General features: G+C 41.1%; 1 protein-coding gene across 12 annotated transcripts in view; it reads left to right on the top strand.

Annotated features, from left to right (window-relative positions):
- The window catches only part of CEP350 (centrosomal protein 350), a 71,180-nt gene that overhangs the window by 10,257 nt on the left and 37,694 nt on the right, over positions 1-23,229 (top strand). For 7 of the 12 annotated variants that reach the window (XM_051805475.1, XM_051805515.1, XM_051805535.1 and 4 more), the window contains exons 2-17: positions 2,950-3,035; positions 4,680-4,723; positions 5,652-5,766; positions 6,395-6,527; positions 7,489-8,105; positions 8,641-8,751; positions 11,158-11,271; positions 14,702-14,845; positions 15,457-16,112; positions 16,451-16,572; positions 17,804-18,855; positions 19,496-19,649; positions 20,439-20,602; positions 21,193-21,382; positions 22,717-22,937; positions 23,047-23,210. In XM_051805475.1, the coding sequence (XP_051661435.1) occupies positions 2,963-3,035; positions 4,680-4,723; positions 5,652-5,766; positions 6,395-6,527; positions 7,489-8,105; positions 8,641-8,751; positions 11,158-11,271; positions 14,702-14,845; positions 15,457-16,112; positions 16,451-16,572; positions 17,804-18,855; positions 19,496-19,649; positions 20,439-20,602; positions 21,193-21,382; positions 22,717-22,937; positions 23,047-23,210 (4,074 nt within the window). In that variant the 5' untranslated portion in view covers positions 2,950-2,962. The remainder of the gene's footprint in view (positions 1-2,949; positions 3,036-4,679; positions 4,724-5,651; positions 5,767-6,394; positions 6,528-7,488; positions 8,106-8,640; positions 8,752-11,157; positions 11,272-14,701; positions 14,846-15,456; positions 16,113-16,450; positions 16,573-17,803; positions 18,856-19,495; positions 19,650-20,438; positions 20,603-21,192; positions 21,383-22,716; positions 22,938-23,046; positions 23,211-23,229) is intronic. The other 5 variants (XM_051805549.1, XM_051805495.1, XM_051805522.1 and 2 more) reach the window with 3 other exon arrangements.

Below are 23,229 nucleotides of genomic sequence, written 5' to 3'. Positions count from 1 at the left end.
GGTTTTCTCTTTGTTTCCATTCCCTCCTTTCTCGTGCTTTCTCATGCGTTTTCTGATCTGTCAGTTCTCCTCAGTGTCTTCTTGTAGGAGCAGTGTTTGTAGAAGAGAGTGGTTGTCGTGTCCCGTGTCCATCCTTCCCCACTTTTTCTCCCAGGAGCTGGCAGTATATCCTTTCCTTGCTTGTTTCTCTCAGGTCCTCATCTGCAGCAATTCTGCTGTGCCTTCTCTTGTGCACTTCATTTTTTGTCTTGGACACGTGAGTAAAGAATGAGATGGGCACTTGGTGTGGGATTAAAATGTCAGAACACAATGGGGTTTGTATCTTAATCACTCACCCAGGGAGAGGCTTGGCAAACCAGCCTTGAATGGACCTGTGTGGCATGGCTGTCTCCCAGTGAGCAATCCAGTAACCAGGAGGTCAGTTCTGTTGATTCTATGGTCTTCCACCTTTTTTCAGCAAACTTAAGATCCTCATAAGTTGAATATTGATCAGAGAATAATACTAATTTCGGTATATTTTGGTGTTTAACTGGTCCACTACCCTGCATGCAAGTGCTGTAAACAGACATGGCAACTGTTTCTTCTCTCTCTGTTTTCTCCACCACCCCTTTTTCTGTACTCTTTATAGCATTAAAGAGTCTTCTCTGTTTGTTTTAATTTCTTGCAGGATATTGAATTATATAAGTACTTGGGATTTTTGTTAGTTGGAGGGGGTTTGTATAATGCTACTTATTCTTGTGAGCTATAGCAATAGAGAGAAGCTATTTTATTAATATGTAGGAATTCAGAGGTTGATGGGAATCAACATCATTTTTTTGTAGACTTTGAAAAGCTGATAAATTTCTCCCTGTCTTCCAAAGGAGAGGGAGAAGGACACCCAAAACCCAAACTCTTAGAGTTCCTGGGATTACAGCACAACAGAAAACGACCACAGTGTTGCCTTCCTGAAACTGTAGACAGCTCCAGAATGCTCAGTTCTTACCTGTCATTTTTTACAATCAGCAGCAACCTGAGTTAAGCAAAACTGCTCAATTTCAAACTTCTTTAGTCTGGTACTTTCCATATAAAGTTAGGGAATACATGGAGTATGTTACAATTCTACATTCACAGGACATCCTAAAATAAACCATATAGATTTGTGTGTATGTAATAACAACTTCAGTCCCCGACTAAGTTTTCCTATCTGTTCTAGTAATCCTAATGATAAGAATAAATCCCAAGCAATTACATAAAGATGGATACTTTAACCCTTAAGAAATTTTTGCTTGTCCAAACGTTCTCCTATGCTAAATTGACACATTGGGTAGGTTTTGTTGTATTTGTGTTTGGGCAAGAAACTGATACTGGTCTGATGGAATATTTTCAGCAGCTCCCAGAATCAGTTCTTTATGGAAAATTCCCTCACTTCTTAGTTAATATTTGTTTTCTGTATTTCTAGCCCAACAGCTCTCTGCTGCAGTGATGGAGAGGTTCAATTGGATGATTTCCTGGGCAGGGCAGCGTTATGATTTACAGCATGAATGATGTGCAGCACAAAGCTACTGTTCTGCATAAATGAGCTCTGCAGCACCTGTCCTAGAAACAGAACTTTCTAACTCCACAAAGCCCAAAACTATTGGATACTTAAAGAAACAAAACACCTACCCCTTCTTTCTAGAATTTGTGTTATTGTGGGCTTCACTAATGTGTGTGTACATGTGTGTCTGTACCTACATAAATAATCTTGCATACCTCTCCCACGCTCTTTCAAACATCTATTTGGATTCTTTAAAGAAAGTCACAACCAAAGGCTTTTTAAAGACCTATGTTCTTCTTATTGATAGTTTTTCTTGGGGCATAAGAGCTGTTTTGTGGGATAACTTACTGCCCTAAATATATGACTGAATGTGAGGACCGAACTTCACTGTTGGTCTCTGTGAATATTCTTAAAACTATATAGGATAAAAATCCCTGTCACAAAATGTCCAGGCAATGATCTGTTCCAGTAAGTAGCACACAATGTTAATTTTGTGGGACGTTTGGTCTCCTTTTATCAGAAGAATGATCTTTATATTTGAATGCCCTTTTGTGTGGCACACTGTGTAGAGAGGTGAGAGCAAAAGAAGTTTTCAGAAATTAAGAAAGTAAGAAGAAATACATCTGGGAGTGACGAGAGAAGAGAGAGGAAAATGTGGCTTTATGACTCTGTCAGAGGTCTAGAACTTCCTGTTGGAATTCTGTGATCACCTAATTTTTTCTTTCCATACCAGAAGTGTTGTCAGTGTGTTATGAGGACAGCTCAGTAAGCACGTTGGGATTTCTTTTGTTTTGTTTTTTCTTTTTTCCATTATAAAACCCCTCTGGTGACAGTGGCTGGGAGTTCACACTTTTTTAGATTCACTGGGAGTCCTGCCTTCGAAGTTCACAGGAGCACAACGGCAGCTCCAGTCCTGTCTTTTTTCCTGGCTCTGGTGTCCTTCCAGACAGTTCTGCTCTGCCTGTCCCCTTAACAGAGACAGGTGACACATTCATCTGTCACTGGTGGAGTTGGGTATTTTCACCAGACATTTATGAGTTCGAACCGTGTAGTGGTGCCTCTGTGAGCCTTGTGTGTGCAGAGTTCCAGTGTGAACATCTTCAGACTTTTTGGGATACTTCTTACTGTGATCTAAATTGCCTTGACCTCTGAGTCTCCTTTTATCACGTTCACGGTTCTTTGTAACAAATAAGAAGAAACCCAAACCCTTCTTTATCCAGGGAATTACATGGTTTCTGCAGAACTGCACGAAGCTTTAACCACGGGTGTGATTTGGTACTGATTGTCTGACCTTGTTCATGTTGTGAGCTTGAAATCATCAAATGAGGTGGACATTTATCATAGTGATCAAGGTTATACTCTTTAGCCAAAGACAGATTTGTTCTTACTTTATACCTCTTCTTTGGTTCTTACCTGACTTCTTTTTTTTGCAGATAAATTGGCACGATGTGGAGCAACACATCAAATGAGGTGCCTCTACAAAATCTGAGGCATAACCAAAGCAAGGATTCTACCAGAGGTATGGGTTTTCTCTGTTCTACTACCTTGTTTTGGGAGATGTTTTGTCATGAGTTGTTTGAACTGTGGGGAGTTGTTGCAGAAAGCTTTCTCCTGCCTCACTTTGGAAGCTAAGCCCATGTGTCACACAGTTCCCTTTTCGCAGATGACAGTTTTGTACTCTGATCTGTGGAGTATTTGCTGATCTGCATTAGCAATTGCCAGCCTGGAATATGGTTGCCAAGATGGCACAGAGACAGGGATTTTTTGAGTGCTGTGGAGGAGGAGCAGTGCAGGAACAGAAACTGGAACTGTTGGCTCTTGAAAGGAGTGAGGAAGAGCCTGTGTCACAGTTGCTCCCAACTCTCACTCAATTCCAAGGTGGTGAAGACACTTGAATGGCATCAGTACATCACCACTAAGATGATGTAAAAAACACTTTTACAGCAGTTTTGTCTCCCTGAACTGGAGAAATCCATTTAGCTTTTTGCTGTCATGATTACTCTGTAATTTAGGAAAGGAGGGGCCAAAAAAAACCCCTACAGTACATCCCTGAAAGGAGGAAAGGTCTGGTCTGTGGAGCAGCTGAGTCGCGTGTTAGGTCTGTGGTTTGGGATCAGTCATATGATCTCCAGCGTGACAAAACTGGACTCCAGAAGTGATTTTGGAAGTAGAGAAAGATTATTATTTTATCTGTAAGAGGACATTATTGCTGATTATTTCCTGTCATATAATCAGTTTCTTTTAAAGTTACCTACCTTGTGAAAATGAAGTGTTCGTGGACACAAAGTGTCTTGACTCTTGAAGTCAAAGAAAGTTGGTTTTGCACTACTTCCCTAACTCTCTTCCTTCCTGTTATTGCATCTTACCTGAAATGTAATTGGCAGCTTTTTTACTATATGGAAAAGATTATTTTTCTAACACTCCAGTACTGCTACTCTCCATGGTTCTGACACAGGGATGTTGTGTTTTATAAACAATTAGATTATCTAAGAAAACCATTATAAATCAAACGAAGAGAGGAACTAAGGAAGTAAATATTTATAGAGGAAAACACTACTGCATCCTTCTGAGCTGGATTGCTCATAGAGCAAGTGCTGTCTGTTGAGATTAAAAGGCTGATGTTGATTAGTGCCTCCTGCTTGTTCACAAACATTGTTTCTGTTTTGTTTGTAGGGTGCACAGCTCAAAAAGTTTGCTATTCAAAATTCTTCTGTTCAGAGCTTGGTTTTTGAGTAGAGTCTTTCAGTGACCATGTATTCATGCTTAGTTTACTGAAGAGGAAAATGGAAGGGGAAAAAAAGGTAGCTAAACTATAGTGTAATGGAAACATGTAATATATTTATGTTGGGGTGGATAACTAGCTTTATTTTATCTTCTAAACATCTAAGCATCTTCTGTTACATGTTCTGGATTTGATTTCAAGTGTAATCATGCATTCAGCCTAACTTAGTGAACTCATTAAATATTACATTAAATACTTTATTGCTCTGTTAAGGTGAGCCTTGACTGATAACAGCCTTTCACAGAAGATATTACAGGCTGGAACTGGGTCACGAAAAGAACTTGATTAGGGAACCCATGGAAATTGTTTTGAAGCAACATTTTATTTCATTGTTTCCCATGTACTAATGAGAAATTACTTTCTTTGTTTCTGCCCTGTAAGATCAAACTGCAGCATGGGCTTCTTTTTCTCAGACTAAGGCTGCTGTAAGTACTGATTTTTTTTTCTTTGTTTTTTTTTCCCTTACTCATTTTCCAATCAGTTAATGGCTACAAAAGCTTTGCTCAGCGATTGTCTCTTAAACAACTTGAAAATGGGAGAAGCACTTGGAGTACATGAATGTTGAACATCTTGGGAAAAGTTTTTTCTGCACACAGTAGAAGAAATTTTTGCCACAGCAAGCTTGGTCTTGAGTATCGTAGTACATGTTAAACCTGGAGTGTAATATTACCTTTTGATTTAAGAAAGTGGTGACTTCTCATGTTTCTGAGAACTTGAAAAAATAACTCTCCCGTCTCTGACTCAAACCAGTCAGAAACTGGGACACCACTGGTGTATTTAATGATTTTCTATCTTTGAGCATTGCAATTGCTGTCTTTCTGTTGGAATTTAACTTAGGTGCTTAAGGTATCATAGCAGTTTCTGAAACCTGGCTTCAGTTGAGCCAAACAGTTTGATTTTCCAGGGAATTCAGCTCTTTCCCATAGCCTTGTCCCTCACTTTTCTTAACAGCTGAGCGTCAGTGTGGGGTTCTACATGTGGAATCTTGTATCATGCTCCATTTTGAAGGGAATATTACAGAATTTTTTCCAAATGGAATTAATATTTTATTCAGGGCAAGCATTAAGTCTCTGAATGGCGTGTTATTATTAATTTTTTCACAACAACCTACTTATGGGAACAAAACTATGCATAAAACCTAATTTAGATAATCTTATTAAACAAAACATAATAGTAATTTCTGACCATAATACAATACAGTTTTGTAACATCAACCTTGTGAAGTTGCTTTTGCCTGCAGTTTTATTCTTCACAAGAAAGGAAAAATGTGTCACGTTGGGGTGGGGGGTGAGAGAAAAATGTAGCTTAAAAATAGAAAACAATATTCTTATTTGCATTATCTTCCAACTTTAGCTACGTCATATAGAGAACAAATTGGAAATAGCCCCCACCGGCACGGCTGTGTTCGATTCAGTCATGGATGCCAAGAAGCCCTCTGCCAGTGGCAGCAGGAAAGCCAGCAGGAAGGGTATGTATTATTGAGGACACAAGGTGTAAGGCAGCGTAGAGCCACTGCATTCTGGGAAATCTGATTTCTCCTCCCTGCCCCCAAGTTGTCTCCTGCCAGTGATCTTTATTCATGAGGCACTAATTGACCAGGAGAAACTAATGTTTCCTTCCCTTGGGTTAGGGAGGGGAGTGTTCTGCCCTAGCCACTTGGTTGGAAGGGGGTGGCAGGACTTTCCCCACCCTGTGAGTGAGCAGTGCTTATCCCATTCCGAGAACAAGTTTGCTATATCTGGTGCTTCCTTTATTTCATTTAAGGACAGACTTTGCTTTGAAGAAATAAGCCCTCCTTTTTTATACTAAGAGTATTCTGTGTGCCACTGGAGAACAGACAGATCGACCTCTAGTGGCAACACAGTCAACTTTACAGATTTAATTACTTACAGTGAATCTTTAAGCATTATCTCTCTTTAAATATGACCATTATTTCAAGCACTTACTGCCTTGCTCCTAGTTTTTGAAATCAGCTTGTTGAAAAAGAGAGGGAGTCCTTTCAGTGCTGCTCAAACCCAAGAAAAACTGTGTTAATTGTTCAGCTTTCTCTTTCTGGAGACGTGGGCCCATAAAGGATTCTTTGGTTTCTGCTTCAGCTTCCCGGTCTTCCAGCCAAAATAAATCAAGCAAGGAGAAGTCCTCACGCAGCCCCCTTCGAGCGACCACCCTGGAAAGCAACGTGAAAAAATGCAGCCGCGTGGAATTCCGTGAACCGTTGGCTTCGTACAGGTTAGTGCTGGGACAGCTGACTGTTAAAGGAAAACATGCTGAGATTAGATTTAATCTAGCTTTTAGTGGTGCTTTTAACAACTCCTCAAAAGTTGGTTTGCTTCCTCCCATCACCCAGCCACCTGAGCAGCATGTGGGGTTGGACTTTTTAGTAAATATTACAAATGTGTTTTTTGTTCAGTGAATAGGAGTTTAATGTCAAATGTGTTGAAATGGGGCCAGATCATCAAGTTGGTGTGGCTGTGGCCTTTGTGACCTGATGGGTTTGATAGGTGTTTAATGTCAGTAATAAAGACCAAAAAGAGTATTTCTTCATGCTTTTTCAACTTTGTTTCATTAATTCTTCAGCACATGTTCCCAAATGTGTTACCGCAAGGCAGTGTAGAGCAAGAAAATCTAGTACTGAAGATGCATTACACTTTTGTGTGTGTGAGCAACCCAAATAAGAACAGTTTCTCATAGACAAAACATCACACAGAACAGGCCATATAACGTGATTTTTGTCCTGACATCTAAATTTTGATCCTTTTTTCCCCACTTATGTCACTGTGAGGTGGTTCTCTTTCCTTGTTGCACATGAGACTGATTTGGGTCAATTTTGTTAATTGAGCAGCTCATATATTAATTATGCTTCTCTTTTAAGTTCTACACCTTTTATTTAAAGCTTTTTTAAAAAAATTGAAGGGTGACAATACTGCTTGCTGATTTTCTGTTCTTCAACTTTATATATAGTCCTGTTCAGACAGAGAGTGCAGCAAATGAAATTTTGAACAGAAGTCTCTTTCAGTTTCGTCAGACTTGCACTATTTAATGTGAAGTGAGCAGACTTTAAAAGAACTTAAAGTGGAGACAAGGTAGAGGAAGTCATTCATTTAGTTGATGAACGTGCTGATTGCTGGGTTGGAAGGTCCTGCAGTTGTGTTTCTGATGATGACTTTTTTTTCCCCTTCTGTTGCATCAGGGATATATATAGTTCTCTGTCTTATCACAGTTCTAGCCAACTTGAGGCCAAGCAACTGCTCTCTGGCTTGGACTTGAGCGAAGCAGAGGGGAAGGCTGAGCTCCCAGGCCGCCTGACACACGAGCGGGAGGAGCGGGACCAGCACAGCAGAGACTTTGAAAGCCCCTGTTCTTCTGCTGCGGACGAGACTGTCGTTAGGTATTTGAATGACCGGCCGACAATTGATGCCTTGCAGAATAATGAGGCCTCTCTTAGGGTTGCAGCATCTCCAAGGTTGGAAGAGGAAAAAACCAGCGGCTCCAGAGGAGATGAGAGCAGCACTAAAGCTTCTCAGAGTAACACGTCCCAGGACAGTGAACTGAAAGTGTCTTCCCCTTCTGCCGCGAGTATTTGTAGTGCTCACAGGCTGGAAATCCTGAAGCAGCGGCAGCACGATGCCAAGTTGGAGAAGCTGAAGGAGCGGATCCGAAAGCAGTGGGAGAATTCTGAAGAGCCCAGTGGCAGAGGGCAGCACTTGGGATGTGCTGAGCAACCTGTGGTGGTCAGTAACGTGGAGAACACGGTGACTCCCAAAGTCAGGAAGGTGACAACTGTGCCTGCTGCTCCATCATACAGAGGTACGGAGGTGCAGATCCCCTCCCTGTGGGTTTTATGGGGTGAGGAGTGGAGTTCAGTTCACTGAGCAACATGTCAAAGCATGGACCTGTCTCACAGCTGTGTTTGGGCAATGGGGGGGTGAATAACATGGTTTGATCACAGATATGGACAAGAAAGAAAAAGAAATTCTTGCCAATTTACAGAAGTGTTGATTCCTTTGAAATTCTTCCTGTCTCTTCTTACAATTACAATAAAAAGAAGCTCACTGTGTTGGTGTTTTGGGCTTATTTCAATAACTTTTTATTGTCTCAGAGCTTGGTAACATTGTTTTGATTGAAAAAACCTTTCATATTGCTAATAATCTTTTTGTCAGCCAATCTGCTGTTTTTCAACTGTGAGCAAGTGGCAGACCGGTATATTGCTTCCTTCTAATTTAGCATTAGAAATTCAAGTAGTTCCTTTCTTACTTGGCAGATTCCCACCCCTTCCATCCCGAAAAAGCTGTATTTACATTTTTTTGCAGTTACTTTAAACTCTTGAATTGTTCACTTCCAGGTTTCAATCCCGCTGAAACAAAGATTCGCACTCCAGATGGAAAGATCTGGCACGCGGACGAGTTCCGTATTAGTCGGGAGTTGTACAGAGATATAGCCCGCCAGTTAAAAGGTGAGCCACAGACAGGACTGATTGAGCCACACAACCTTCTCTGAGAGGCAGAGAAATGTATTTTGTGCAACTCTTAAGTCATGGAAACAAAAAATGGAAGCTGTGAGTGTTAAATGTATTGTACTTCTCTCCACGGGAAGAGTAACTTACTGAACACTAAAACAACCCCATTCTCTCATTCAAATACTTTTAGTAGAAAACTAATATTAGAAGGAATCAAATAATGGCTTTCCTTTGAAACAGGGAAAAAAAAAGTCACCCTCCAAATGTCTTTTGTTTATTTTTGTAATTTCTTTACACGTGTTTGCATGAATGAATGCAATTTCATGTTTAAAAGGGCAAACCCCACTTTTGGTTTCTGTTTTAAAATGTACTACTCCAAGACACAATCTTTATGAATTTTTCACTCTGGAAAGCTGCAGTACCATTGGCAGCTCTTCTCTCTGGGTGAGCTGGAGTAGGATGCCCAAGTGTGCTTTTTTATTTGCTAGGCTGGTTTCAGTGGAGTGCTGTAAGATTAAATTACTTCTGATTGACTGAGTTGGGGGAGGAGAAAGAGATCAAGTGAATAAAAAGGAAGGGAATGGAAAATAAAATCCCCAGAGAACTTCTCCTTTTGCAGCTGAAGAGTTTACTTATTAAGAACAACCTTTCTCTGATCAAAACATTTAAGACTGGAGGAAAATGCATTGAGATTTAAACCTGTAGGTGTCCGTGTATATTGATAGTGTAGTGGCTGGTACTTGTACAGCATGATAAGTTAGTGAGGACTTTTTCTGAAGTCACTCATAAAAAAGTTCAGAAAGAAGAGATGCTCCTTTTAGTAAAATTGTTTTGCAAATACTCTGTTCAGCATCAGTCTGTGAAATTAATGCCAAATTTCCACAGACTTTTAATCTACACTAGAATTTATTTTTTTTAGTTTTGACAAGCATAAATGGTTATGAGTTGTTTATAGAAATTCAGGTTTTTTAAAAGGCTTCATTGAAGAGGTCCAGTTAAAAAGGCATTTGGATCATGTGTCTAGTGCCAGCAAAAGGAAGGACCTGTGTGTCTGTTGATCCACACTCCTGTCCTGATCCCATGCATAGAACAGCTGTTGTGGAACGTGTCTCCTTTCTGACCTGAAAAGATTATCCTCAATAGCTGATTTCTGGTAATCAAATGCTGGTGATGCACATAGTATATACTGTAAATGTATTTTTAGGTTGTTGGATTATCTGTCCACGTGCTACTTCTGTATTAAAGTTACAGCATGTGGCGTTTTGAGTGTGTTACAGAACTGCTCTGTGCTCTGTAGTGCTAAAATAAGCTATAAGGTCTCTGATATCTGCAGCAGCATTGTTCTTTACAGCAAAAAGATTTGATTTTTACATGTAAGCATAGACCATACAGCATGTCTTCATCTTTGTTCAGCAGTTAGGCTAAAGGATACTGTATGGACTCCAAGCTTCCAGTAATTTTGTCTTAAAGATGTTCAGGATTTGCCATACTAGAACAAAATTGCTATGATGTGAACAGAGTGGGAAGCAGCCTGCAGTTTCCTGGTATCAGAAAGGAACTGTTTGTTGCTGGAAGAGGTGAGAAGACAAGGTGGACTTCTGCAAATGCAGTCATTGAGGCCTTTGGTACTCAGTGCATCAGTTCTGTCCTCCCTGTGCTTGTTGCCAGCCTCAAAGATGGCTGGAAAATTTGTAAGGAAATGGTATTAAGGGTGAGAAATACTCCTAAAATTCTATTCCCACATCTTTTAATATAACCTGTTGTTCTGCCTCTGATACTTCCAATGGGCATTCATCAGAGAGTGGATTCAGCTGAAATGAGGGGCTGTAAAAGTTAGAATTGGCATCTAAATAAATCTTCAGAGCTGTCCATAAAGAGGGTTGTGCTCTGGTTGTTTCAGGTTGTCTGATCACATTCTTTAGGGAAGAGGAACAAGAAAACAGTGGTAATAGTGGCCACAGAGTTCCTTATATGCTGAATGTGCTGTTGTGTTAATGTGTAAGGAGCAGCCCACGTGTTTCAGGAGTGAAGGAACTACATGTTCTTGTGGAACATTAGTGCTGTAAAATGTAATATCTGTAGCAGAAGAGAACCAACAATTGTTCATGTGAAACCATCAGCGTTTCTTTTAAAATGGAAAATGAACTTTAAAAATCTGTCGTGGTGTTGCTGTGGCTTTGCTGTGTTCCAGTGTGTAGGTAAGCAGCCTTTGGTTGAAAATTCCTGTGCTGTGAGGGTTTTAAAGTGCTGGACTAGAAGTAATTGATCTAGGGATATAATTTGGGATAGTCAGTGAATTCTGCTGGGTTCCTCTGAGTTCTGGTTTTCAAAATGTTGAAGCAAGCTTGTTACTCTGTCTTCTTCCCTGGGGGATATCACTTGACAGCTTTTGTTTGTTTTTAGAGGATTCAACAGCAAAAGGAAAACCCAGTGAGAGAAACAGAGAGAAAAAAGCGACCAGGCCAGTGCGGAAAGTGCAAAAACTGACACGGTTGTCAAGTCCAGAGTCCAAACAAGGTGACTATTTCTACTGTAGAGGGAACCCTATCACATGTCCTTCAGATATAAGTTTTGTCTCAAGAAAGAAAGATGAAAGCATGATTCTTTAGAAGTCTTCTCAGATGTGCAACAGTGAGTTGCAGTGAGTTTGTGTACTGTGCTGCATTGGGTACTTTTTTTGTAGTTTATTTTAATTTTCTGCCTTTCCACTTATTGTGTGCACGTTGTGGAAACTGCTGAGGGGTGTGTGTTTCTTGGGGGGGAGCTGTCCTTGGGTATCTGTCAGGCCAACGCAGACAAAAAGCAGCAGTAGGTCTGTTCTGGATCCTGTTTCTGCTTTGCTTGTGTTGAAGCTGGTTAGAGCCTGACCTACAGCTCAGTCAGCAATGCTGGGAGATGATATTAAAGTCAGTGCCAGTGAGCCTTGCTGAGTTGCCCCCCTGTGAGGTGAGGAGGGGCTGCAGTGAAAGCTGTTCTCTTGTATGATTTCTCAGTGGGGAAGCAGAGAACAGGATGTGCTCCTGGCTCTTCTCTGGCTGTTCTTCCACGTCCCATTTCAAGTTGTTGCCATCCTGCACCTTCAGTTCTGGCTTGACCCATTCCTGGCTTTCTCAGTTGGTGAAAGAATGTAAAAACACATTCCCTGACAAGTCTTCCAAATCTTGATATTTATAAAGGAATGCTTATTTCTTTTACCAGCTAAGAACTCTTTTTTCCACTATTGTCTGACAATTCCACTGACTATTAAATAAAATTAAATATTTAGAGCAGATGATACAAGCAGGTTACTGTGGAGCAGTGCCTTATAGTAGAAAATAAAATAAACCACGTGTGAAATTCTGTCAGTGCTTCTTAGTTTTCCAGTAATGTTAATCTTTGATGTTGGTAGCAAAAGAATTAGGAAGACTTCCACATCTGCTTCATATTTGGTTATAATTTTCATACGAAGTAAGTAGTTTTGGCTGCAATCACACACAGAGCAATTTCTTTAAATACATAACAGCTTAGGCAGCTCTTAAGGTTTTATATTTCTCCCTGTGTACAATGACCCATGATTGGTAAACACTTTAAAGAAAAAAAACCTGCTTTAAAAATCGTTACAAAGGGTTTTTTAGAGAGTGAACATGTGCTTCTGCATGCTGTAAATCCTGAAGCTGCTTGTGAATATTTTGAGCTAATGAATGCTAATACTTTTAAGTGATAAGCATAGATTTGCTCCTTCATATGCTGATCAATTCCTACTTAAGGAATTATACTCAGCTACCTTACATATTTGTGACAGTTCCAAGTGAGGGAGGAGCAAAGCGCACAGGACACCCCAAGAATAACACCATGTGCCTGAGAGCATTGTCCAAACTCTTCTTGAGCTGTCAGGTGTGTTGCTGTGACCACTGCCCTGGGGAGCCTGTTCCAGTGCCCAGCCACCCACTGGGGGAAGAACCTTTTCCTGACATCCAACCTAAACCTCCCCTGACACAGGGAATGTCCCCTGACATTCCCTTGGATCCTGTCACTGGTTGCAAAAGCAAAGAGATCGGTTCTCCAGCCCAGCTGTATATCCAGGGTTGCCCTGCCCCAGGTGAGGGACAGTTAACTTGCCAGTTAACATCTGGCAGGTTTTGAAGCTCTTCATAAATACAAGGACTGTTGATTTAGACATGTCCCTGAGTTCCTTAAAGGATAATTTATGGGTGTTGTCCTCCTGGTCTGTAGTAGACTCCCACGCCAACATTCCTGTATTTGTTTGTTCCTTAATCCTTACCCAGAGGCTCCCAACCAAACCATTGCCAACTGCAAGCTCCAGCCCCTCCATTACATGCAAAGCCACCTGCTGGTGTAACGGATTAAATGTGTTGAAAATGGTGGCCTGGAATTCCTGGCAGATAAGAACCAGCTCCAAGTGGCACATCCCTGCTGGTCCATCCTCCTCCAGTCGTTGCCATAAGGAGCTGCTTGCCACAGCCAGGGCTATAAATAGCCCCAGCTCATGTTCCGCCCCGTTAGCGTGTTTTGGTTAAACAGCTGACAAAAATGGAAGATGACACTCAAGTCTGGCTTTTTAAATGCACTCAGAAGCAACTGAGAACAGCGAGTTCTGCAGGAGAACCCCTGTGGTCGATACCTCTGTTTCAAAGAGGGCTTGTAGCAACATGTTTATAAAATACTTGGATAATTTACAACGCAAGCAAGGAGTGCTGTTAGCAAAGGGATGAAGAGTGGGCTGCAGGCTTCTGGGTTAAAGTAACAGCAAGAGAAGAAAGAGGTTTGGGAACTGAGGACTGGGATTGCCAAAACAATTGTTCAGCTGTCCTGGATTTCACTTGACATTGTTGGTATCACGTCTTCAAAGTACTGGTGTGCCCAGTACAGTCCCTTTTTTGTTTGGCTGTGGTGATCTCATGCTGCAGTGACTGGGTTTCTTTAGACAGAGCTCTTGAAGGTAGAACCCGAAATGGAATTGCTAAAAATCAGCTGCAAATTGTGTATTCAAGTTAGGTACTTTTCTAGCAATAAAGTACTGCTAAATGGTCTGAATTAGGTTATTGATCATTTTCTTTTCTTTTTTTATGTGGCATTTTTATCCAAAGCTCTTTAAGGTCATTATTTTAAGAAAAATTATTACTAATATTGGAAGTTAGCGGGTTGAAAGGTGAGTTGAATAAATGTAGTGTTTAATGTACCCAATATTAGGTAAAGATGCCACCATACCCAGTTTTTATCATTTAATTATATGTAGGATGAAAAAATAATCCAAATAACATTTGGATTGGGTTCTGTCACCTGCAAGGTACTCTGTCCTTCAATTAGGGATCAACTAGTAGGGTCATCTTAACTATTTTCAGTGCTGGCACAGAAATCCCAGCTAAGGGACAGTGAGTTAGCATTGTTGCTCACTAACCTCCTCACAGGACACCTATTTCAATAATTAATTATCTGTAAAAATCTTAAGTGGTTTGGGTTTTTTTTCCTAGAATTTTAACTAATTGTCTTTCCATAGGAAGGTGAAGTGTTTTTTGTATCTCACCTTTATTTTTGTTCCTCTTATTACAACAATTTAGGTACTTTTATCTTTTTTTCTCTTATTTTGAGTGCCTTATTTGAGCTCTACAAATATTTCCCCTCTCCCAAAAGGTTTGTTTATATATTTGAGAAGTGTATAACACTTTGTATTTGAAACACTTTGTTTTTTAAATCAGTTTTTGTAGTGTTACAGTATGTTTTGGATGTTGCACTGTGTGTGTGGTGAAGCTCTGGTAGATGTTTGAGGCAGCTGTGGGGTGTCTTCATGGTGCATCAATGTTTTATGACTGTTTTGTGTAACTGAGTCTGTACCACTTATGCAGAATGAAATGGCACAGAAATGATGAATGGCTGCAATAAATCCTTATTTTTGATACCATGGAAAATCCACCTAGTGCTTGACATTTACTTATTGCTTATTGTGCAGGTGGAAATTATGTGATAAGTGCATCCTCCTGGCGGGAGGGACAAAAGCTGGTCAAAAAGATACTGGGTCCAGCTCCCAGAACAGAACAGGAGAGAAGAGCTGTATCCAGTGACAGAGCAGGACGAGAGAGAGCTGCCAAGTCTGGTGAGTTGTTCTTTTATCACTGGACTTACTTTACTTAATTTATTATATGACACTGCATGTCTGCAGAATGGTGCAGACTGCTGAGATAGAATATGATCAGGATCTGGAAAAGATACAGGTTGCAGCCTGTCTTTGCCACTTGAAGCTAGTGGGGAAAGGAATGCCTAGCAGTGGTCCACGGGTCAGGTGAATATTCCCAGTGTGCTCCTTGTAATGTGTAAGCTGTGATTGAGCATCCCTGTTTAACAGGAATTGTGATTCTTAGAAATACAGTATAATGTCATCCATGTGCATCATAAATATTCAGTGATTCCCCCACCAACTCTTTTCAGAATTTATCCAGAATCTCTGATGGGGCAAATAAGGGACTGTGATGTCTGCTGTGCTGCTTACGCCTGTGAGATGGTGAGGCTGTTAAGAGTATACAGAGTGTGGGCTGAGTCTAAGCAAAGGCTGCCACATTCAGACCATGACACTGAATGAAGCAAAAGCACATTTACAGCAAGATCCTGCCCTCCTCCTTCATCCTCACTTGTGCAGCTGTTTCAGTGATGGCATGTGTTTTCCCAAATTTGACTGTTAGTTGAAATATTTGATGTCTTATTCTTTAGCAGGTGGCATTGGAAGGACAGGATCAGATTCTAGACTGGATGTCACCCGCAAAAGCTCTTCAAGAAGCTCTGAAAGGTCAAGAAGTAAAGTACAGTCTGAGTCTAACCTGAAAAAACTGGAAGCTGCTCTTCCAGATGATAACCGAGAAGATCATGCCTCTGTAAATAAGGATTTCCTGCCCGTGGAGATACGTGGAATTCTCGACGACTTGCAGTTGGATTCCATGAGCACAAAGCAAGAGAAAGATGTGGAAAAGCAGAATCAAAAATCTGTTTTGCCCACTCAAAACACCAGGAGCCACAGTCCAACCAAGAGGAAACCAGACAAGGTGGCTGCCAGTGAGGAGCCTCAGGTGATCTCTAAGAAACGCCACTATGACAGCGATGAGGTTCGTCAGTACATCATCAGGCAGCAAGAGGAGAGGAAGAGGAAGCAGCATGAAGAGAAGAAAGCACAAAAAGAGGCAACAGAACAGAAAAACAAAAGGCTCCAAGAGCTCTACAGAAAACAGAAGGAGGCTGTTGCTAAAGCAAAGCATGTGCCTCCTCCTGAGCCTTCAGCAGCCAAACGGTTACAGGAAACCTACTCTAAACTATTGCTGGAACGAACACTTTTAGAAGAGCCACCTCAGCTGCCTACGGTGCAGGAAGCACAGGTACAGCTGATTCACTAACTTAGTGTGTTGCAGTTGTTTGCAGGAATAGGAGGTCGTATGTTCAGGAAGGTCGTGACTTGTCTTGGTCGGTTAAGAAAAAGGAACAAAGAAAAATGTGTAGCTTTTGCTTAAAGGTGGTGATTTCAGTGTGCAGCCTCCTAGCTGGCAGCTGCTTTTGGGCACAGCAGGGCCTACTAGAAAGATGAATGAAATTCATCTTTCTGTTATAAGTAGAATCTGAATTCTGGATATTAGCCTTTGCAATTTTAATGAGGCAAGAGCTTCTGGACTACGACAGACTTTTGAAAATGCATTTTTCTGCTTATTTTCATCTCTAGCCCAGACCTGGTTATCAGCCCTCCGGGGAATCCGACAAAGAAAACAAGGCCCAGGAGCGTCCTCCGAGTGCATCTTCCAGCAGTGACATGTCGCTTTCGGAGCCGCAGCAGCCGCTGCTGAGGTGAGGAACTGGGGGCCTTTGGGAGAGAGGAAAATGCTCCTGCTTTCATCTCTGAGAGGTGAAAATAGTTCATGTTCCAGTGAGAGTAATTGTCTTTACGGCAACTAAAACGTGTCCTTGCAGTAAAGAGGAAGCTGATGCAGGAGAGCATATGAGAACTTTGGCTGTGGCTGGTTTGTGAGTCTGTAAATAAATAAAGGAGTGGTGGTTGCTGGTAATCTTTTGGTGACATGGGTGGGATATGTATTTCTTATGGGGGGACACTGTTTTCTCTGCCATTGACATCAGGCAAGAGGAGCTGATTGTATGAATACATGTGTTGGGTTTTCTCATTTGATGTTTTCAATGTTTGTATTTTATCTATTCTCTTTGATTCAGCCTTTAGTTACTGTCTCTAAAGTACCAAAACCCTCTGATTCTGCTTAGAACTAGCCTTTCCCTATTTCTTCTCATGCTTTCCCAGTTTTAAATTGTTCATTGTGTTACCAGAGTTTTTCGTACTGTAAGTCAAGATGCCTGACCAGACACTTAAATATAAGGAACTAAAAATCCTGAAGTTTCTTGGATATCCTTAATTATCCTGGTTGTGCATGTCTTCATTTTTTAACTACATAATGAATGTCTGCTTCCTGAATATGTACTTGTTTCAGTATCTGAACACTGATTTTGTAAATTCAACAAGACCTGTTTACTTTCTGGAAAAGTTCAAGGAAGCACAAGGAATGCCATGTGCTACTGTGTGTAGAATAAGCTGCTAAGCCATATAGTAAAGACTGTTAGTGTAACTTGAAAGGAAAAAATGTAATTGCTGATAGTAGAGGAGAGATAAGACTTAAAGTTATTCAGAGACCCTCACAGTAATCAGAGAAGCAGCTTTTTGTGAGGGACTTTCCAGGTTTCCTAGAATTCTGAACATGGGCAAGTGATAAGGAAAAAAATGTTTTCTCCCTTTCGGGTAAGTCTTACTGCTACTGCTGAAAAACCTCAGCTTGTTACAACTCTAAAACAAACAGTACACCATAAGTGGCATTTCAAATTTGGAAGGTGCTGTGTTGTTTGGTTTGTTGAATTTTTTATTAAATAACATTGTGTAACTCTTTACCGTCCCATTCTCTGCCCCTCTGATACCACCAAAAAGTGTTTCATCCTGAAAATTAAATTTGTGACATTCATACTTCAGTTTAAAACAACAGCGTAAGACCTCAATGTGGATGTTGACTTTTCATTTCAGGAACGAGCTGATGGAGCCTCCCTGGGTACAGCCAGACAGGCTGAGCCCAAGAGTCCAGCTCTCTCATCCACAAGCTCTCTTGGGCTCAAATGGAGGCCCTTGTTCCCAGCACTGGAGTCTGGAGCAGATGGACCTTTTGTCAAAGGAGTGTGATGCGGTGTTGGCAGGGAGGAGGAGCCATTCTGCACCTGTGGGATCACTGGGGCCTCAACCATACCTGAATTCCCCTGCTGCACAGCAAAATCTCTTAGCAAAACCTCCTGCTGGCCAATATAAGAGCAAATTAGATCGCATTGAAGCTTTGAAAGCTACAGCTGCTTCCCTTTCCAGCAGGATTGAGAGCGAAGCCAAAAAGCTGGCTGGGGCTGGCATCAACTATGGTACCATTTGGAACTCAGAATTTATGCAAGAAAACCAAGATGATGGACGGTGGGCAAAGGCTGTGAGTCCTCCTGTGAGAGAGGAAAACGAAGATGCTTTTTCAGCCAGAATTCAAAAAATGTTGGGTGCCTGTGTGTCTCATACAGCCTTTGATGACAACCTTCCTGGGGTAGGCAACCTTAGTGAATTTAAAAAGCTCCCTGAGACCATCAGGCCTCTTACTGATGTAGTCAGCCTTGGACTGAGGTCTCCTGCTGCCAACAGGCATGAGGGGATCCTAGGACATTTATCCAAGAGACAGACTGACTCCCTGGGCCGTGAGAACCAGGGCTATGCTCTGAATAAAGTCGTCGTTCCTCACGAGTCCAGCATCGACTCCATCAGCGAAGGACCTCTCCTGAGTGATGGAAACCTCTCTGAAGAGGAAGGAGGCCAGCACAAACAGTTGCCTCTGAAGATGCTGGAGACATTAAAAGAGAAGGATTTCTGCATCCGGGAGAGAAACGCTTTTGAGCCCATAAAGGAGTTTCAGAAAGCAGCTGAGAAGTACTCGCCGCTTTTCCCTCAGACAAATGACACCCACAGCAAGGGGCCCTGGGAGGAACTGGCCAAGGGAAGTCCCCACAGTGTCATCAACATCTTTGCAAAAAATTATCAGCTTCATGGAAAAGGTAAAAATGGAAAAATTTCTCAAAATTTCTCACATTTCTCTTGAGAACTGATATTTTCCTAGTCTTGTTGCTCCTTACGCTTTATGCTTCACAGCATAAAAACAAATGTGTTTTTGAAGTCTCAAACATGAATTTGTGTAAGGCATGACTTACAGTTGTCTCATGCAGGATGCTCTGTTTCATTTTCATTTTTTGTACAAATTTATCCCTCATTTTATAAGTACTGTTACTCTTGCCTGGAACTCCTCATTTTGAGGAGGAATGTTTTCCGAGAAGTTGATTTTTATGTTGTGGGTTTTCTTTCTTTTTTTTCCCTTCATTTTATTTCCTTCAAAAACGATTGCATTAAAGTTCCTGCAAATGGTTCTACTCTAAAGCACTGTGCTCTTCAAGAATGTTTTAGCTGGAGTGTGTTAACAAAGTAAAGTGTTCAGTAATTTTAAAAAAAGAAGACTGTGCTTGTTCCTTTGTGTTAAACTGCCATGGGATGGCTGTGCTGCTGTTCTCCTGATGGTTTTGTGTTTGAAAGGAAGTCACTGTAACTCCTGGGTGGGAGCATTTTAGTTCCTGCAGTTTTATTATCTATTCGATGCACCTTTTGGATAACTTTTGTCCTCTCCTTTCTTTGTCCACACTTCAGTGTTTGATGAAAGGCTGAATGGAGGGTCTGCCCTTCTGCGCCCTTTGCTTCCTACCATGAGCCCTCCGGAGAGTGTGGCTTCTTATGAAGATGATTTTGTCTCATCGCAGGGAAGTAGCACTTTAACAGACAAGAAGATTGCACGTGACCTCAGGTAACTGTGTTGGACTTCTTGTACAAATAAAAATGCAGGATTTGACAGGAAATAGTTAATACAAAATTGGTTTCATAAAATGCTGCATATCTTTTCTGCTTTGCTGTACTGTAATACTGGTCAAAGTGATGAAAGCAGTTCCTTAGGACTTGCAGTTAATATAGCAGCCAGCATGCTGAAGACATAAAAATTGGATTCCTGTTCTCTGTCTAATTTTTGTTCTTCTTCAGGCTGGACAGGTAGCTTTAGGCAAGATTCTTATCCTTTGTAGTCTGGTGAAGATTAGTTCTCCAGCTTGTGTGGCTGCTGTGATGCTCAGTTGGTTAGTGTTTGTAACATATAAAAAATAGAAAAGATATTTGAAAGTGTTAAAATCCATTCAGTACCTCAAAATTTTGTAAAAACCCTATAATTACTTTCAGTAAGGATTTGGGAATGCTAAGTAATGGATATTTAAGTTGTCTGTTAGAACTTTATCTGAAATGCAGTCACATTTGGAGTCATATTGTTCCAGTCTGGAGTCAAATATTTCTTCTTGGAGAGGATGGTTGTTATCTGTCTTTTAGTTTTTCCTATTGTTGGAAGCACACTTCAATATGTTCAATATCATGTCAAACTTCCCAGTGTCTTGGCTGTCATAGTTTTAATCTGAAAATCAATGCTTTTCTAGATAGGCTGATCTGTGCAGTCTAGTCCTCTGTCTCTAATTTCAAGTGTGGTGGTTTTCTTGTGCGCGGTATAATGTGGAAGCTGAAAGTCCTTAATCACTGGCAATGTGCTCCTTTTTAGTGTTGCTGGCAGCAGTAATTCAAGCATTCAGGAAGAAATTCCAAGGAGGAAATCTCCCCATGAGCCTAGATCTGTGGAACTTGCTTCTCAGCATTCTTCTGGACCACGGTCTGCAGCATCTTCTCGCTCCTCTACTTCCTCAAGAAAGAGAGGGAAAAAGGAACGTAAGTGCAATACTTGACTCTAGAGTTGTTTGGTTTCTTTGAGGGAGGTTTTAGGGTTTTCCTGTTGTGAAAATTGCAGTCTTTCTTCATATCTGGAAACTGTGATCTAATGCTGATAGAATGATTTGCGTTTTCCTCTAATGATTCCTTCCTAAATTCTTTTTGACCCTGATTATTCTGACTTTAAAATATAGTCATCTAAATTCAAATTACATAAGCAAGAGGTTGTTAACAGCATTGAAAAGTTCTCCTTTCTTAAACCAGCCCTCTAATAAGTCAGTTAATATTAATATCATGTGGGAACTATCCTTAGATTCTGTACTGAGAAAATGCCAATAGGCTGCTGAGTAATCAGAATTACAGCCACAGTTGTTTATGAAAGCAACAACAAATTTGCCTGAATGCTTTGTCTTTGGGTCACAGACATTTTCCATAGGTGCACAAATTAACAAATACATGGGAACCTGTGCCTTACAGAAGTGTGAAGAAACTCATGGTTTGGTCCCTTGATGTATTGTTTTGGGGCTCGTGATGGCAAGATATTCACATGTAGAACCAAACAAACTTTTGGCACTGTTGTTGCTTCTTAGGGTTGGACTCTTTCAATGGAAGTTCTCACCACTTTTCTGTGGAAGAAGATAAAATACTGTCTGAATTAGAGTGGGGATCCCAACAGGCAAAGAAATCCTTATCGAGTAGCAGAGTTTCTAGTAAAGACCATGAGCAGAACCTGGATACAGACAGTACCCTGGAAAACTTGTCTGGACACTCCCTGCTGAGGTAACAGGAATGTTATAAGACTTTATGCTAGTATAATCAAGTTTGGTAGTGTTATTGGCTGTTTCTTTGGACATGCAAAAGGGAAGCAACAGAAATGATCAAACGTTATTAAGATGGGCATGTGGAAAACATTTTTTCCCTGTATTTTAAATATGAAACCTGGTGTCCTGTCATATTCAGTACCTTAAGCATTGACAAAAGGTCTGTAAGAAGTGTGTCAGGAGGGAAATAGCTAGCCAACCTATGCAGTCATCTTGCTCTTTTCAGTAGATACACAGACATTTTTGGCTATTTTTGTGTTCAGCTAATACTCAGAAGCCTATCCAGCTCTGTGAGTTGATGCTTTTTGAGAGGTGAACCAATCCTTTTAAAAGACCATATTAAAAATGGAAGAAACATTAATTTTCTGTTGCATCCTCTTTATGGCTGCCTAAAAATGCAGGTTTTCTGCTAATTGTGCGATTAATATGGTTATGAAATACTCAATTTTCACTGCATTTTTTTCTAAAAAGCATCAAATAATATGAATGATCTCTTGTTCTGTATCAGTGTAAAGCAGTGCTGAGGTATTGAATTGTATTGGCAACTTCTGCTGACATCCAATATTGGGTTTGAAAGGTCCTATGACCTCCTAAGATGTGCCAGGTAAAGCAGAATGTCTTCCTAAAGGACTTAAGCAACCACTGTTAATCCCCTTTGATTTCATAAAGTTGGAATAGTAAATTTAAGAAGTGTTTGCATAATTTTCTGTATGTTTAAAAAAAGAGATGTCTTTAATTTGCTTCCAGGAAGTGTTACTGTAGTATTTTATGAACTGTTCAAGTCAAGTTTTGGCCTTCAGGCATTTCATTGCATTTTGATGAAAGAGATCAAGACTCAGAGCAGTGGCTTATCACAATCAGTTGCTTCCATATGCTGGTAGCAACCTGTTTAGTTTTTTAAATGCACATCCAGATAACTGCATCCTGACTTTCTCATGCCAAGTTCCTGACAGGAGGCATTGAAACTGCTTGTCTGGCCATGTAGAACATGTAGATACACTGTTAAGTTGGGGGTTTTTTTAATTGTTGTGTGTGCTAACTAGGTTTAATACTTGGGAGAAAAATAGGGTGCTCCAGAAACTTAACCCTAAGCTGGGATAGAGGGACAAACCCCATCTTGTGAGGGCATTTCCTAAAAGCAGACTGGGCCTGTGCAAACCCTAACAGGCTGTGCCCTTTGTGTGGATCTGCTTGGTGTATAGAAATGGAAGAACAAGGTTATTGCTTTATTGTCTTATCAGATGGCTGCACTGAGGACAATATTGACTCCTTTTGATTTCATTTCACTCTCAGTTTCTCGGACAAGGGAAGATCCCAGAAGACACCAACTTCTTCCCCATCTCCCAGTTCCCAAAAAATGTTGCAGTTGGATTCTGTGGGCAACGCAGCAGAAAGAGTCAAGTCACCTGCTGGCTTTTCTGGAGGTTCAGCCCCAGGGCTTAAGCCTAACGCAGCCTTCCACGACTTGAGCCTGGGGACCAGTCGCTCTGCGGCAGGAGCAGCCTCAGCGAGCGGTGAGCTTTTGGTTACTAATCCCAGAGCAGCCGTAATGTTTTTTTGCTTTGGTTTTTGATGTGGGGCACTGAAGTCTGTGGAGGTTGACCAGTCAGTGTTGTCCTGCAGGGTGTATGCGCTTCTCCCCCGCTGGGCTCCAGCATCGCTTGTCAGCGGAGCTGAACTACCTCAGTGCCATCGAGGAGTCTGTGCGACAGCTCTCGGATTTGGAACGAGTGCGAGGCATATCCCTTGCCCAGCAGGAGAGTGTTTCCTTGGCTCAGATTCTAAAGGTAACAGGAAAATACTTCC

Source organism: Manacus candei, unplaced genomic scaffold, assembly GCF_025592945.1.
Source record: "Manacus candei isolate 608988 ecotype Guabito, Panama unplaced genomic scaffold, ASM2559294v1 h1tg000005l, whole genome shotgun sequence".
NCBI classification, from domain to species: domain Eukaryota; kingdom Metazoa; phylum Chordata; class Aves; order Passeriformes; family Pipridae; genus Manacus; species Manacus candei.
Note: the sequence above shows the minus strand (reverse complement) of the source record. Positions and strands in the feature narration are given on the sequence as shown.